General features: G+C 35.1%; 2 protein-coding genes across 2 annotated transcripts in view; one reads left to right on the forward strand and one right to left on the reverse strand.

Annotated features, from left to right (window-relative positions):
- Positions 1 to 13,640, forward strand: part of GNAZ (guanine nucleotide binding protein (G protein), alpha z polypeptide) — a 50,099-nt gene extending 36,459 nt beyond the window's left edge. The window contains exon 2 of the mRNA XM_010575098.1: positions 11,566 to 13,640. Within this exon, the coding sequence (XP_010573400.1) occupies positions 11,566 to 11,910 (345 nt within the window). The 3' untranslated portion in view covers positions 11,911 to 13,640. The remainder of the gene's footprint in view (positions 1 to 11,565) is intronic.
- Positions 1 to 17,805, reverse strand: part of RSPH14 (radial spoke head 14 homolog (Chlamydomonas)) — a 104,148-nt gene that overhangs the window by 79,950 nt on the left and 6,393 nt on the right. The window lies entirely within an intron of this gene.

The raw sequence follows: 17,805 nt of genomic DNA on the forward strand, positions 1-17,805 counted from the left end.
TCCTTGAAGGCTAATGCAGGGTTAAGTTACTTATTGCCTAGACACAGAAGGCTGATACTAAGCTTAAAGGTCTCAAATGAGGACAGCTAAAGTCCTGGACCACTTTTTGTGTAAAACTATGCAGCATTTCAGCTATGTTGAATATGTACTTGAAATGCTCCTTTTGCCCTTAAGCTAAACAAATAATCTAAAGGCCTGAAAGAAAACAAAACCAAAAAACCCCACCCTACTTGAAAACAATGAGTAAGCATTGAAATTAATTGAAATATGTTACCAGGAATAAAAAAGCTGGCCTCTGCTACCATATATATGTAACTCACTCTAAGGATAAAACATCCAGATATTTACAGTTAAAGTATGGATGTTCATGCTACTTCGGATATATTTTCAAGAATTATGAGATTTTAAATGAATATTATTTTAACAAGAAAATGTTTTTAAACTCATTTTTTTCCTAAACTCCAGAAATACGCAGTTTGTCTGGAATACTGTATAATGCTTAAAAAATACCCCACAGCCCAAAGCAATCTTAGGTATTATACGCTGCTAATTTGCTTCTTAGTTCTAAGTTAAGAACTATCTTAATTTGTACTCAGGAAATCTTAATTTTCTGGCACTGCCAAAGACACTGAAGATTTATTCTTATACTCCTTTTATGGCACTTTTGCCCTCTTAAAACTGCTTGCCCCCTGCCAAAATAATACACAGAGAAGCACAGTGAGAGCTCTTGTAACTCTTACATCAAGAGGTTTACGTAGCATAAAGCTTTGTTGACCTTTGAGGTGGTAGAAGTAGAGTGTTAACAATTGTTTGCTGAGCAACTGAAACATAGCAAGCTTTCCTTTAAAAAGAAAAAACAAGCTACCTGCTCACTTAAATGATTAAATGGAGGCTTATGAAAAGAGGTATATTCCATGATAATATTTATCTTGAGTACTTTTACCACAGCCTTGGCAGTGCTGCCCTGCTGGATGCTATCTATGTAATGTGTAGATTTTAATATGTTGGCCCATTGTGAATTTAAGTTTCTTTTGGCCTGCATCAGCTGCAGTAGCATTTCTTTTGCCAATCTATCCTTATTACTCCTTCCCAGAAATGCTGACTTGTGTTGCTTTTCTACCAGGCACAGGACCAATATTGACTGCACCATATTTCTATTCTCCTGAACATACCTTTTTCTAGAACTTTCCTCTAGACTTGTAATTCTCTTATGAGAAGTGATAAATATAGCATCTATCACATGTACATTTTATGATTTCTAAATGTAATTTTCCTGTACTTCAGGATATGTATAGCTAGTCACAAGCAATAACTCAATCTCCATGTATTTCTCCACTTTTATTCTGCCCCCTTCCTTCTTGTGGAACAACCTTTAATACCTTGGCCAGACATACTGGAGCAGCCTTTATCTGGATCTTCCAGCATTTCTATTAAACGATGAATGCCCCACACTTTCTGATCCTTGAACTCAGTAACATTTTCCTCTCCTTCCAAGAGTTTTCTATATATCCTTTCTTTAGGTTCTTTTTAGTTTGTAAGTCCTAGCAGAAGCACCTGTTGTCCTGTTCCTTTGCATGGAAATCCCCTGGCTCAAAATCTAATCATCCTGTCAGAAAAGTTAATCAAACTTCTTTCTCAGCTCAGGCACTCTCCTTAGTATTATCATAGCTTGGTGTCAGACTGTACTTACTAGGATTAACAAATCTGTATTGTTCCTGATCTAGGAATATAAACCAGTTTTGATACATAGTATTAAAGAGTGGTTTACTCCAGTCTGTCATTGGCACCCATAAGTAACTACTACATAACAATGCTTAACTTACCATGTACTCATAGAATCATAGAATCATACTCCCACAGACATGACTTGCCGTTTCAGTGCACACCTAAGAAGTTGCAGGGATCAATTTTCAAAGACAAATGTTGAGGACTCTGTTAAAGTACTACTCCTAATTAAATCTGCTTTGTCTAGTCTAGTCCACAGGAAGCCTTAGTAACGCTACAATTCCTTTCCAGTCACAGAGATCATACATGATAAAATATTCATAATGTTTTCATTGTCATCCTATACAATAGCCAAGACTAAAGGTCCCCATGTAATTCTCATTCATAGTGCCAGATTCAGTTATCATCTGCAGAACTTTCTGTAAGGCAGTAGTAATACTCTGCAGGAAATCATCAAGGGAGACAGTATGCTGCAGTACCGCTTTGTTACGTTTATCTTCCCTTCTCTGAAAAAGAGGTATCAAACATTGACTACTGCCTCCTCTATCTGTTTTACGTTGTCATGTACAATCTGTAAGTATAAACAATTAGAAGATGTTGTCTTTAAAATAGTGAGGAATTAATTTGGTAGTTTACAAATTTTGTTTGCTAGTATAATTTTTCCTCCCGATTTGAGGATGAATCTGTTTAAAAAACTGGAAGAAAGCTTGCTTAAGGCTTAATACATTTTTTTGCCCTCACCATATAAATCCATATCTTCCTATCCAAAATCACACAAGATTTTCTTCAGGGCTTCACTTCATAACATCCATGTTTCTCAGCCTTCTATATGCTCATTTCATAGTAGAGATTCAAGGTTCCTCTAATATAAAAACTTCTTTTATCATCCCTTTCAATTTCCCTTTACTGCGGTGACATAAAGTATATGTATATACATAACATGCTATGTTAGTTTTCCACCTTTCTGCACTTCCTATTCCCCTTATACATGCAGGACACTGAAAGAATTTTGATAGGATGGACAGAAATAGATGGCATGTGCGTGTATATATCCATATGATAGGTGCTAAATTGACATAGCTGCTTCTAGTTATCCTGACCTTCTTCCTGTTTTGTTTACCATGTAACTGGTCAGGAATTCCTACAGTGGTTTTAGACTAATGTAACGTAATACTTTGGTGATGGGATAATGAGTTTGCTTGTAGAATAAGTTAAGCTTCTAAGTGACTTAAGAACACTTCTAATGAATTCACAGTGGGACTTACCATTCTATGTTACCCTTTCTAATTTTGACATTTTAGAATTCCCAACATTTTCTAGGAAAACTTTGGGATCCTAGGGTTGGAAAGAAAGGGTTTGGAAAGTCAAAACAATTCTGTCTAGTCAAACCCTTATTGGTCACCCTGTCCGTTCTGGGAGATGCCAAGGCTAGAAACAGGACAACACAGGTAGGGTGTTTTATCCCAGTTTAATCCTACCTCAGTGAGGTTCTTAATTTCTTTATTTGAGAGATATATAGAGTGAATTGGACTAAGTCTATTTACTTCTCTCTAACAGATAGTTAGTTTCTTCTTTTTGATTTTTAGATGAAAGTAATTACTTTTTGTAACTTATGAAATTATCATCTTTCCCCATTTAGACCCACAGCTGCCTGATCCTATGCATTCTTGTAGGAGTCTTCTTTCTTTGAACAAAAGATGATCATATAATAGTCTTTTTCCTTTTAAATCAAGCCTTTCTTATCCAGTACTCAATCAGGACTGCCTAACTGCTAGACAGGAAGGACGTTTCAAATAGCACTCAGTCTAGGCTTTTTTACAAGAAAAAAGTATCTGTATATTTATCCAGGCTGTCTTGCTTTCTGCATCATCTGTATTTTCTTCTGCAAAATTCTTCTGCTTTCCCTCTGCCTTCCATTATATATTTATTCAAACATAGTTTGAATTCCTGAATTGCTTTGACTATGATTGTCTTGGGCAATGGTATTTCCTTCTATGTGTTTTGTAGACTGTCATTATTTCAGAATGGTTTAAATTTGTTTGTATAGTAACCTTAAGGAAAAAACAATGTTTACATCCAACAGATTCAATTACCTTTTTACCCACCACCCCTTCTTCAAATACTTTATCTTTACCTGCTTTCTTTAGAAGGTCTTAAGTTGTGGATCTCTAAAGAACACACTTGAAACAGAAAGAAAAGATTCATGCCATTTTGTTAAATAGCTCATAGCTACTAGTATATGCTAAATGCCAGTCACTATCACAAGGAAAACCCTCAACAGGAAAATAGCAACAGCTTCCACTGGTTCTTCCAAGTTTTACTGACATTTAAAGATTTTCTAACTTTTCCACAAAGCAAACATTACCATTCCTGCGCCAATTTCATTCATCATTGTTTAAGGTTTACGAAAGATAAATTTTATTTAGTTTAATTAAGGTTTTCACAATCCCCAAATGCCTACCAGTTCTAAAATAATGATGAAAGAGAAACAATGATTGAAAGATAAAGTTCTTGGGTATTTAGTACAAATGGCAGTTAATTCCCTTATTTGTGATAGTTTCTCTCTTCATAATTTTTCATTTTTAAGTTCAAAGCTCTCCCAACTGTGACCAGAAAGCTTTAATGTGAAAGCTGTGAAGAGATACTACATTCCAATTTGGCTCCATTTACCAAGTTATTTTTCTAATTACTTGCTATCTTGATAGCAGGGTCTTCCCTTTTCAAAACTCTTAGTTATTCTGGAACTCTTTCCTGCTAAGCACACCTCTACTGTTCCAGAGGATGACCAGGGATGTTTGTATGTTTGCAAATTACTGGAAGAACAGAAGCAGCCATCTGTTCCTTAGCATGTTCTTTCCCTTAAGCAACCACTTCCTTGTTCTCGTGCTCAGAGAAGAACTTGCAATTAGCCCCCAACAAGGCCATCTGGATAAGGCATTGGCATTACCTTGCTTATACCCTAGCTTGTGTATAATTATGAAATTACAGCAGCACATTTCTTCTAACCACCTGGCTAGCTACTCCCCTCAGGATTCCTGAAATGGAAAAGACACTGCAGAGAAGAAGAATGCTTTTTCCTACCATTATTTTTCCTCCACATTAATAGAAAATTTTTATAACTCCTTTGGGATTTGTACAATGACTTATTCTATTTTTTTATTATAATAAGCCATAATCCTCTCAAGTTCACTTTCCCTATAATATGTACAGTAGTTTTACAGTATTGATGAAACCAGAAATGAGCCTGTTATGTTAGGATAGGAGTATATGAGTGGACACATCACATATCTTTATGTTCAGTTTCAGTGTCAGCCTTCATCTTAGAACTGTGGACATATCACTTATTTAAGATTTTCAGATATATCAAGATGTCATCTGGCTATAAAAAACTGAGACACATGTCATGCATTGCTGTTCAAATGTGATTGATACACTGCACAAATCATAAGACACCACTTAAAATTGATAGAGGCCTTGTCTTGCCACGTATACTATTTTCCCTTAGGTTTGGATTTACCTGTCATTTAATTCCATGCGGAAGGTGAGATTGAACACTATGTGTTTCATGTCTCCATGTTAACAGGTAAAAAAAATTTCAGAATAACTTCAATTAGTTTTCTGTTCTTCATCGGGAAGTAGGTGTTGCCTCTTTCTCTTTCCATAAAGTTTTCATAATTATATGGATGACATCTTACTGTTATTTGAAGACTTGTTTTTTCCTTTCTGATACATTTCCTTATTGTTCAGCAATACATTTTCATACTTTTGCTATTATAGTTAAATCATGAAATGGATTTTGGGAGTTCATTTCCCAAGGTATATCATGCATTTATACTGTGCAACCATAGTCTTGCACTGGTGCAATATAGCCTGCATCTTTGTTGGAAACGACTCCTGATTAACATATCTGCATTTTAACTAAAAGAAATTCTATTTAGTTTATTTAAGGTTTTTATGACTTTCAGATATTCAACCAATATTGTAATAACAATATTACATTGAAGAAGAAACTTCTTAGGTGTCAGGTACAACAGTTTACTATTCTTTCTTTACGTCATGTAAGAGATCACAAAGTTTACAAGAATTTAAAACTGTCAGTCCTCTTGTACATGTTCATTAACTTTCACAATTTATGGAAGGGTTTTAACTCTCTGATTTTGTCCTTGGACTACAGACTCCAGCTGAGGATTTGGTACTAGAGGGACAGTATTATGATTCACTACAAAATGCAGTAATAAACACAAACCTCTTAAAATGCAATATCCTGTTGGCATGAATGTTCTGAGAGTTGGCCAAAAACCTATATTAGCTCTAAACCATTTTTTTTCCAGACAATTAGTAGAAAAAGCATTTCAACTGAGCTAAAAATTTCTTGCATGGTTTTATTATCAGCTACAAATTCAGGGAAGGAAAGAAAAGCATGATTATTTGGAAAGAGACCTATGATGTTTTTAGGGTATTATCTGTTGTGTCAGGATTTGCATTGTGAAAATAAAAAATAAACCCTCAAACAGATTTTTAAAGCCATGTTTTTACACCTAAAAATATGTCTGTATATAAAGTAGGCTCAAGTGTCAGATGACCCCACCTTTACAAAGGAAGTACTAAACAAAAGCACCGAAATATAGGGACTGTATAACTTTGCTTATATTCCAGTATGCCTTAAGAGGCTTGTGAGTTAGATTTCAACATGGCTACATACTGCTCCTGTGGCAGTGCCAACCATCATGGTGCAGCCCTGTGCTGGGGCTTTTGAAATGACAAGAAACTGCCAAAGGTCTGTGGTTTTTAATCTGTAAACACAGAATTACTCACTAAAATAACTAAATCAATGCCTTCATGAAACTCTGAGAACAGAGGATGCAATTCTGACCAAATCAATCCATAGCAAATGAAAAGGAAGAGTAACATGAGGAAAGTATAAAAGATAATTTGAAAAGCCTAGGTAAACAGTCTGCTCTGCTCATATTTCAGCAACTATGCATTTTTAAGGGGTAATTTTTTCAGGATACTGTTTTAGTGTAACAATAATGATCAATATTGTTGCAGATTTCCTTTGAAGTAATATCAATACAATATATTTTCATTCTCCAGTAAAACCAAATAAAAATGAAATTTTAAATAAATGATATTTTCATATTACTTTTCATGTAATAAACAGTGAATGATTCTTCTCTCTTCATCTCACCAGTTGAAATATGGAGCGACTCTAGTGAAGTCAAGGGAGATGCACTACACCAAGTGATACAAATTTCAGAATAATTAGGCCCAAAATACTGTTACTTCTATTAAAACCCCAAATCAGCCTCAGCTCCACTTGCCAAACAGGAAAACTGGCCAGAATACTTCACAGTCAAACAACAACAAAAATACCCAAACTCTATAGATTATTTTCATCCTCTCTGAACACAAGCCATACAAATGGAACACATACATATTTGCAAATAATCTTGTAAACAAAATATACTTTTTTAGATAACCCAGATCCCTTCTGTTCACTTACTCTGGACCACAGCGGTAACTCATCATGTATGCATAAAGTTTTCTAGAAACCTAAAATATTGCATATACAAAGGAGTGCAAGTAATTACCTGCAGAGTAATCTATATGGGAAATGCAGCTAATACTGTTCAAAACAGTAAATTCATTACAGGTTAACATTAGAAGAAAACAAATGAGCCAAATATTGCAGAATAATAGGTGGGAATGTTAGAAATTAGTGAAGTGTCATAGTGGTTTTAGAATCACTATCCAAAGTAAGCAAACATCCAAAGTACCATACCTGTTGCCACTGCGAGAACACTGCCACTATGTGCTATGGCACATGTCTTTGTTAGAAGGAATATATTACTCGATACACATTGTAATTCCACAAAGAATTCTGTGTATCATGTCCAATGCCTTATTTTCACTGCTTTCTGTTATTAAATTATAAAAAAGAAAACATGGATTCTCTAAATGTACTTGACCAATAAATCTGACATAATATGTTTATATAGAATGATAAAATAGATATCTGTTTTCCAGTCTGCCCTATTCAGTTTCTTTATTTGCAGGAAATAAATCAAAACAGATACAAAGATAGATGAATGTACTCTGTAAATACCATTGTGAACTTCTGCAAAATTTATGTTCTTTGTATACGTACGATAAAAGAATACTGAGCATAAAAGTCTGTCAAAAAGCAAATATTTTTTTCTTTCAGTTGGGAAGCATGCTAGTATTTTATATAAGGTATAAACGCAAGAAGTCAAATGAACTTTTCTTTTGTTTTTTGTTACAAGAGGTATTTCTGAAAACAAGTTACATCACTATGGAATCGGATAGGTCTAACAGCAGCTTCCAGAACTAATGCCAGGATCTGGGCATATATAACAGGACATAGGCAGATGTATGAGAAAGGCCTTAAAATTTGCCACACCAAAACTTCCTATGGGCTGAAATGTGTCTGTCGGTCACTAATTGAACAGTCTTATGTGAAAAAAAGTTAAGACTGCTTCCCTGCTTTGAGGAATCGGCTAAAACATCTTCTTGAAGAAAATAATCTTGATCAGTGTCTACTTATTAGAAGCTTTTGATTAATGTATTTTTGTTTGTTGAAAGATCAGTCAACAGGTGGAAACAGAGAGGTTGTGCGGAAACAACTTTAAGAATAGTTTAAAAATGTTAGGAATTACATATGGTATATATGATCCTTTGAAGAACCTTACAATCTTCTGTTTCTGCCAAACCAAAATACTTTTAACCATACTAAAACTGTTAGGCTTAAGTTGATTCCAGTCTTTCATCAAGAAACTATGCTTCTTTGAAAAAATATAAGTTCTGTATAAAATGATTCATTATACCTTTTGGAAGCACTGGGAAATCATGTATCAGTAATCTCCAGGAGTTTTACCAGACATTTTCAATATTATTTTTCTCTTACTTAAATAAAAAAAAATCAAATCAGCTGCTCTTACTTTCAGATGGCAAGGCATGCCACTATATAAAAAGTTTACAAACAGCAAGCTGCTCTTCCTCTGATGACTCCTCTGAAGACAATAAATTCATGATCTGTACATGTTATGAAACTATCCACTATATAATACAAAGTGAGACCAAAGACAACAGTCTGCGAGGATTTGGAACTGTATCCTGATATATCATTAATGATGCCCATCATTCACAATACCCCTCCCTTCCATCATGAACTAATGCTGATTGATAATGCCTAATCTTATTTAAATTCGTTATATGGACTAAGCTGAAGAAATTATATTAAATCCTATGCAATCTCATGATCTGAGAATAGTGAAAGTGATACTCTAAACAGAACAGGATTTATTTTCCTAATTTAGCAGGACAGTATTGCAAATTCACTTTGTCTGAAGGGAAAAAAAAAGGTGAAAGATACATTGAATTAAAGAAACCAGACTTCACAAATACATGAAACAGCGATCTGAACAGTTTTTGTACAGCTTTTGGAGAGATCAGTTTAAAGAATAATCATCTGAATATATGCATCTCTTTATGGAAACTTAACATGGAAAAAATTTCCATAGATATTTAGCTTGTTTATTGTTTTCAAGGAAGATTTTAATCTATATTGCTCTATATGAAAAGCTTTCTTCATATTTTATCCATGGTTTATCAGCAAGCAGACTTTACACAGCTGACTGTACAAGGATTCTTTGCATCTTGTGACCATGGTGCAATAAATCTTAGTGTTATCTCAAAACAGAGGGAAGGACTGTTGAAGATAAGACAGGAATAAACCATGATTCCTCACAACAATGTTTTCAACAGTATAAAGCCTAAACAAAACAAAAAAGAGAACTGAGAAGGAACAATAGCTAATATTTTAGCTCTAGGCTAAATATTAACTCTAGGCCTGTCATTTGGGTAAGAGCTAAAAGCTTTACAGAAATGTTTCCCATACAAAATCAATTCATCTGGACATGTGAGTAGAAATACTGAATTTCATGCTGTCATTAACATCACATTGGCTTACCTACTTGAAATTATTTTGAGAGTTATGCATTGGATCAGGTCTACAACAAGTAGATATGCCTTACAGCATTCTGAGATTTTAAAGATACTCAAAAATTGCAAAAATTGTTTTGGGGTGTATGAAGAGGATTAGATGGGAATGATGAAAGAGCATAACTAAGGCTTTGGAATCTGATATGAAACTGGCCCATGGAGGTCAAAATAGCAAACAGCATTATCATGAAGTTGAAACATTAGTTGATGTTAATTTTCAAGAGAATAACTGGCACACAGCTAAAAGACTCTTCTAGTTAAAAAAATATTTAAACAGACATCACTGCAAGAATTCCAATTTTTAGCCTACGTTACCTCTGTCTCAAAGTCTATGAAATCTTTGGAATCTGTATAATTTCCAATGTTTTAAAATGTACCTTGTTTTGTGAATATTTGTTTCTAGACATTTTTCCTAATACATTTGCTGTACAGAAAAAACTGATTCCAAATTTTCAGTCATATATCCTTTTCCTACTTTCAGCAGTACATGAACACAGATGAACTGCAACAGAATAAAGGTCCACTTATTCAAGAATTATAGTTCTATTAATAAAAATTATTGCTGGGTATTGAAAAATATTGGAATGGAACCTTGTTGCTTAATTGTAAAATGCCATGCTTATCAACATTCTCTAAACATGAATAGGATGACTTAGTTAAAAGATATGTTTTCTTTTAAATAGAAAATATGAGTGCATACCTTAAAAAATTTTCATGATAGACAAATATCTGACTAAAGTTAGTCAGATGATGATAATGCTGATTTGCCAATGAAACCTAACAGAAAAAAAGATCTAAGTTGTAACATGCTGGAAAACATTGACCTTAGCAAAAAGGCCTAGTTAAGATATTTTCTGTATCTACTTTTGACGATACTTGAGTGATATTTATTTTAATCATCTAGAATATTTTCTATTCAAAACATTATATCTGTTTACACCTATGTATAGGTGTAAACCGAGCAATAAACTCAGCCTTCCAAGAGCACTTGGTACCATGGACAGCTCCAGCTGCATCCTGAGTGTGTGTCGCAGCAGGAACGCGTCAGGAAAATTCAAGACGGCCGTTGATTTCTAACGGACCTTTCTGCTTTCAGTTTATAGCGGCATTGGATTGTTATTTCCAAATATGTAATGGTGGTGGTTATCCTAAATTGTTCATAAATGGAATCTGCCTACTCAGGGCAGCAGACAGAAAGATATTAAACACATCTAGCTAAACTCAGCTTTCACCTGAAAGTATACAAGTTGTCCCACCACAGTAGAATGTGGTTCTTGTGTATTCTTTCAATTTCTTGTGTACCATTATACAATGAGGAGAAGTAAGGCAAGGAAAAAATTCTGAGTATGTATAGCGTGCTAAACTACATATCTAATGATGCACTGTTACAATTGTGCTGTAGTAGTTCTGTATTTTTATTAACAGCAGAATGTTTCTCTAGTGTGAAATCCTTAGAAATTACTCATACCTTTTATTTAAAGAATTTGTTTATAGTGCAAACCTAAGCTTGAACACAACCATGTTTTCCCAAGTTAGACCTATTGTTTCTAGATCTTCAGTTTTAGACTTTCCTCCATAGTTGCCAAATGTTTTAAAAAATAAAGGAAGAGGTAGTCTGTGGTGAAATGTATTGTAACCAAATAAGTGAATTAAGATCCCTGAAATTTCATGATCAGGTAAGATGTACAGTCACCAAATAAAACAAAAGTTGTTTCTAAAAGCAGATTTTGCTCATTGATAGACATAATAATGTATTTTATGTGCTTTTCACAGTTATGCAGAACACTACTGTTGACACTGTTGTTTCCTCTCCTGCAGAGTCGAATGGCAGAAAGTTTGCGTCTCTTTGATTCTATCTGCAACAACAATTGGTTTATCAACACCTCCCTCATCCTTTTTTTGAATAAGAAAGATCTGCTGGCAGAAAAAATCCGACGCATCCCCTTAACAGTCTGCTTTGCTGAATACAAAGGCCAAAACACTTATGAGGAGGCAGCAGTCTACATACAACGCCAGTTTGAGGACTTGAATCGCAACAAGGAGACCAAGGAGATCTACTCACACTTCACCTGCGCCACTGATACTAGTAACATACAATTTGTCTTTGATGCAGTGACAGATGTCATCATTCAGAACAATCTCAAATATATTGGCCTCTGCTAAGAATCCTTGGGCTTAATCTGTTTTCCTGAAGGGATAAAAAAGGGGCTAACCACTTCCACTTCTAGTGGAAAAAAATGGGGCAATGCTTAGTAGCCCAAGGAGAGAAAAGGGGAAATCTGATGTATGTACACAGTTCCTCTTATGCCCCCTTAACCCGCTACATCATTTTTCAAAAATACATGTTCTGGAGAGTGAAGGCCTCCTCTCCCAAAAAACCCACACAACACCCCACCCCCAACCCCAGTAAAAAAAACCCAACGAACAACTCAAAAACCCCAAACGAAAACAAAAAGAGATTGAGGCCTAACTCTGTGGAGATGTTTTCACCACAGTCACTGCACTTTTATTCTATTTGTTTCATTCCATTTCCTACAGTGGGAGTGTTATCATGTTCTATGTAAGAAATAATTCTTCATCCAGTTGTCCTAAAATTTTACTGACGTGAAGATATAAAGCTGGTGACTGATAGATTAAGTCATTTGCAGGGTGTGGAGAGAAAAGCTAGTTCAAACCAGAAGCTACAGAACAGGAGAGTTTAAGCAAAATACTACTTAAATTTGTAAAGAATGGGCATGCACCCACAATATTGGTACACGCAGCCAAACAGTATATACACATACATCATGTATGCACATGCACATGACTCACAGCATATACTATGTACACACTTCTGCTTTACTTTACTGTTTATCATGGACACCTTGCCTGTTAAAGGAATTGTTGGTGCGTAACTGTTCTGTGATTTCCAAACTGACTAGCAGCTCTTTTGGCTCTTTAAGGCTTCAAATATGCAGCAAAACTACATGAAATGAATCTATGAATAGGCCAAATCAAGGTCAGTGTTTCTTCTACTGGTAAGGAGTTTTATACATCAAAACAGTCTTCTTTTACATCTTTTTTTGCCAAATCTTGTGGTGTTTCATAAAAACCAAACTATATTTAAGTAGGTTAGTGTTCCTTTTTTAATACAGATAGAAAAAATAAATCACAAAGCAATTTTTTAAATTATTGTTGTAGTGTCTGGATTGCTGAATGTGAAAGTTGCCAACGGACAATTCTGTTCCACTGCTCCAAATACATTCTGGGAATTGTAATATTGTAACAGATTTCCCAAGAAGCAGGAGCCATGGAGATTGTGTAGTATATAGCCTCCAAAGTCTTTTTTTGTTGTTTTTTTTAATTATTTTAAAAATGTGATGTATTATTAGAAGGTTAAAGATGAGCGATATGAACAATAACTAAATGTCTTGATATTTCAATTTAATAATTTAAATTATTTACAGTTTAGTGAAGTTAAGGAAACTGAAGAGATGCATTCCTCAGCTCCAGGTTTCATCTCATAAAGAAACACTACTGGATGGAGTAACATTCCGGCAAAAGTTTGAATGCATAAGAAGCTCTGTGGGACTATACTGGAAAATCTCAAATGGATCATATAGACCTAAGCCTTTGGTCAGTTGATTCTTTCCCCTGCCATAGAAAAGACTTCTGAAAGACTTCAGTGTAAAGTTGGTGTGTAAATATATGTTTGATAATTGTAAAGCACATATGTACACAGAAACACAGACACACATGCACACTGGAAGATAACCTTCTACTTTTGTTCCCCCTATGTACTATGATTAGTGCAAGAAATCTCAGCCAAGGGCTCTAAGAAATTTAAAACAAAATGGTTAATAACATCAACATTTAAATTGTCCACTTAAAAAAAATAAATAATACAAATGATATGGAATGTGTCTATAGTGTGTTCATTAATTAGTGTTATGACAGTTACTTAATTGGATGTTTGTGAAGTTTTCTTTCCTTTATGACAGACTGCTAAGTTTTGTTTATTTGCTCCAGATCTTTTTCCTCAGTTTATTCACCAACATGCAGCAGTTTCAATCTTAAGCAATTACATTTGAGCAACTCAGCAAGATTTAAGGGATGTGCTCCCATTTAGCATATTTACAAATTCTGAATGCATGCTATTGTTATATTTTGGGGGGAGACGGTTAGTAGCAATTTTAGGAAAGAAGTTTTAGATCAAGATCTATAGGAAATACCAGGAAAGAAACTTCCATAGTATCTGCAAGATACATAAGAAGCCTACCTGCATATTGTCTTACACAAGTAGGTACTTTGCACCGATGTCTATGCTTAGAAATACATGTCTAGGTATAAGAACATATACAAATTTTTGAATAGCACCTAAGATGGTATCCCAAACCTGTATTTAAAGATTGAAAAAAACTTGAAAAAATATGTTCACATCTTTGTACTACTGAGCTCTCAGCAAGTCTCCAAAATCAATCCGAAATACTGTCTGGCTCATGCTTGTGAAAAATTAGACATTAAGAAAAATCTAAATATTTTTTTAAAGTGACCATATAGGGTGATCTATCAGCATAAGTCTTATTGATGGTTTTTCATTTAAGTTTTCTTGAAAATTCCATCCATTCAGACTATAACAAGGTTCTTCTAGAGCATCCTCTGAAATATTTAGAAGTCTGGATGTACATTAAGAAAAGGTGCAACTCTTGTACAAAAGCATAACCTCATAAAAATCACTTGTTAGAGGATGCTAGATAAATAATATCCCTGGAGTTTAACCAGAATTTGACTTAGGACCTTTCACCCCATTAATCATTTCTGAGACCAGCTGAAAATATTTGATAGTGCTTGGATAGTTTCATTCCTTTGCTTCTCAGCATTTCTACAAAATGCATCAGAACATCCTAATCTTTCTTACTTTAAGTTTAAGAACCCTTCTTTTGACCTGTTTGAGGATACCTAGATTCAAGGTAGGATTTTTCTAAGTGACCTGGAGACTCAAGCTAATGATGAGCTGGGACTGCCAAGACAACTACAATACTCTTGAAGGTAGTGGTTCAAGCAATAGTAATTTTCAACCTTGCTAGAGAATGCAACCATAACAAAAAATATTTTCTGAGGCTCATGTCATGGGTTAAGACTTTGAAAACTCTTCAGTCCAGACATAATCAATAATGGGGAAAAAATCTGTCTAATTTTGAAGGAGGTATTTTATCCCTGTACTGAAAGACACAGAGCCCCTTTAAGCACTCCCTGTCAACTGTTACAGCTGAATAATAGAGGCAAAAGAGCCAATGAGGCTGCGCCTTGAGGTATAAAAGGTTGTCATGCCACATAAGGCATATTTAGGTCTTACTTGTAATGAGAAGATACTATTGCCTCCTTGTGATATTTGCTGTCAGGCTGCTTGACTTGGTGAGTTTACTAAAAGCTAAATGTGGTAACTGCTAGTACAGTCTGTAGAGCTAGTACAGGATCCTCTAAACTTTGTTTACCATTAAAGTGCTATCATTTACTTGAGAAATTGCGTGGTATTCCTAGCCTAAATTGCTTTCTGTAGTGTAATATCCTATTATTATCCAGTTGAATTGTGAAAAAGGTATAAAATGAGTCAGAGCTTCCTTTTTCAATGAATGGACTATTAGATGTTATGCCTCCTTCAGTTCTAGCTTTCATGGTACTGTGGCCATTTCAGACTAGTGAAAGAAGTAACAAGAAAACACCTGCATTCATTAAAGCATAGCTTCAAGGTAAGAAAGATGAATAGGAAAACTAAAACAAAAGTGTAGTCAGTTAGGAGGAGGGTAAGAGACATTTTATATTAAAAAATTAATCTTTATTTAGCTAAGACAGTCCTTCCAACATAAGCATTGCAGGCAACCTACAATAGAAGTGGCAAACCTAGGATATTTTAGCAAAGGCCTAAGGGTATTTCTGAAGAAAAGGAGTCAGTTATATTTCTTATTGAATGAAGGCTATCTTGGGAAGGAGGAAAGAAATTGAAGCACTGCCATGTGTTCCTACTTGGCTTAAGAAAAGTATAGGCATGGGGAGGAATAAAGCAGTAAGTAATTAAGTTTAAATAAACAATTCACATAATCATGTTCTCTGAATAGCAATTCCTTACTATTAACACTCTAATCATTTAATTCTTATGATGTTTTTCATCTTAGTATTCTGAGTAACTCATGGTTACTCTTTTCTATCTGAAGAATTCAAGATGTTAAAATTCTGTTTTACACAGAAGTAAAGTGATTGTATAAGAAAACTGAGGCACAGGGAAGTTAAAACTAAAAAGTCTTGGCCAAAGACAGGTGCTGAAATGAAATCCCTTGACTCTTAGTTGTCCACCTGGGTAAATCATGCAATTAAATTTGCATCTATTTTCTCAGTTCTCAGGTTTATCAGTGATGCAGTGCACTGCCACCTGAAAACTGCATTAATACAGCTGGGATTTCACTTCACCTGGGCAACAATGACATTCACAGAAGAGATGTTCCATCTGCTGCAATAAGAATGCCATCTGTCCTTTTATCATTTGCACTCCATACAGCAAAACAAGTTTCAAAGGGAAAAAGGTATCCTTAAACAGTCCTTATCCACAGATGCAATTGGTTATGATTTTCCAAGGGTGGAATAGTGGAGACAGTGAGGGTCAGTAAAGTAGGAGAAATATTATCTCTTGGACTTTTCCCAAATAGAGGTTCTGGCAAGCTTAAAAATCCATTGCCCCATCCAATCCACCTCAATCTTTGTCTAAAAGGATTAAGTACCCATAAAAGACAGGACAGATGATGGGTAAGAACTATTAAACTTTTCCAGTATTAACCATATCCTAGTGAAAGACTTTTTTTCCTAGAACTATTTTTGCAGTTGTTATCACCCAGGTCATTTATCATTGCATAACACCCTTTCACTAACATTAAGTATTGTATGTCAACTAATTGTTTTCACAAAAAGTGAAAGTTTTGCTATTAATTTTTCCAATGTTCTTAATTTTCTCCTGCTGCTGGTTCTTCTCCCTCTTCTATCCTCCATTAAATACATATATCTATCTTATTTTTGCCTTTCTTCTGCCCATTAATTCTTGCCACTAAGTTGTTGGTTCTTCTGGAAATGTTACTCCTCAGTGTTCTCCCATCTTTGTGGATTTTCCCACCTTTTAGTTTTTAATGATCCCACTGTTCATGGAGGATACTGGTATACAAAAATAGTCTGCAAGTGGACTTGCTTAAAATAACCACATTTTCCTAAATTACTCCTGTTTGGAGAAAGACCAGGTGGCCTCGCATATTGCTAACTGGAGTCACTGACCACTTCCCACTTAACAAAAACTACACTTAATGCCAAATGCTTGTACAGCTTATGTTCCTTTTTGCCTAGTCTGGAACACACTGCTTTATTGGCCCTGTAAATTACCTCAGCTCTAGAAAACATCAGAAATCTATCTGTGGAATGGCATATTAGTTGCTGACTTCCTTCAGCTGATACAAGTTACACCCTATATCACTATCTGGATGTGAAGTGTAGAAGTGAATGCAGAGAGGAAGACAGTTTCTTGGCTAGCTGAAGAAGGCTGAATTACCAGGCAGAGACTATTTCTATACCTGTAATATGTCAAATGAATTATGTTAGGCCTTGTGACTTAACTACCTATTGGAAAATTTCTACTGTTCTCCCTGATAATTCCCTAAATTGTCTCATAACAAAGAAAACAGTTTTAGAACCTTTTTGTTTTTCTTGTAAGTAGCCATCTGTATATGAGTCCCTTCTACAGTAACACAATTCTGCTCAAGGAGTTATCTTCCAACCCTTAAATACAGGCGTGTATATTTTCATATATATGTTTATCTAAATAAAAAGAATACATGGCTTGGAAAAACACCTTTTTCCAAGGGTAATTACTCAGAGATGCTTTCACAGACAACATGCTAGTTCAGCTTCTACACCACTGATCTTATAGACTGTACACACCTGACAGGCTGAGGATCACAGGTTTTTTCTCTTCTTCCTCCACCCCACTCCCCCCCCCCCCCCCCGTCCCGCCCCGGGGGGGGGTGGGGTAAACAACGCCGTGGG

This window comes from Haliaeetus leucocephalus, unplaced genomic scaffold, assembly GCF_000737465.1.
Source record: "Haliaeetus leucocephalus isolate CR32 unplaced genomic scaffold, Haliaeetus_leucocephalus-4.0 Scaffold13, whole genome shotgun sequence".
NCBI lineage: Eukaryota > Metazoa > Chordata > Aves > Accipitriformes > Accipitridae > Haliaeetus > Haliaeetus leucocephalus.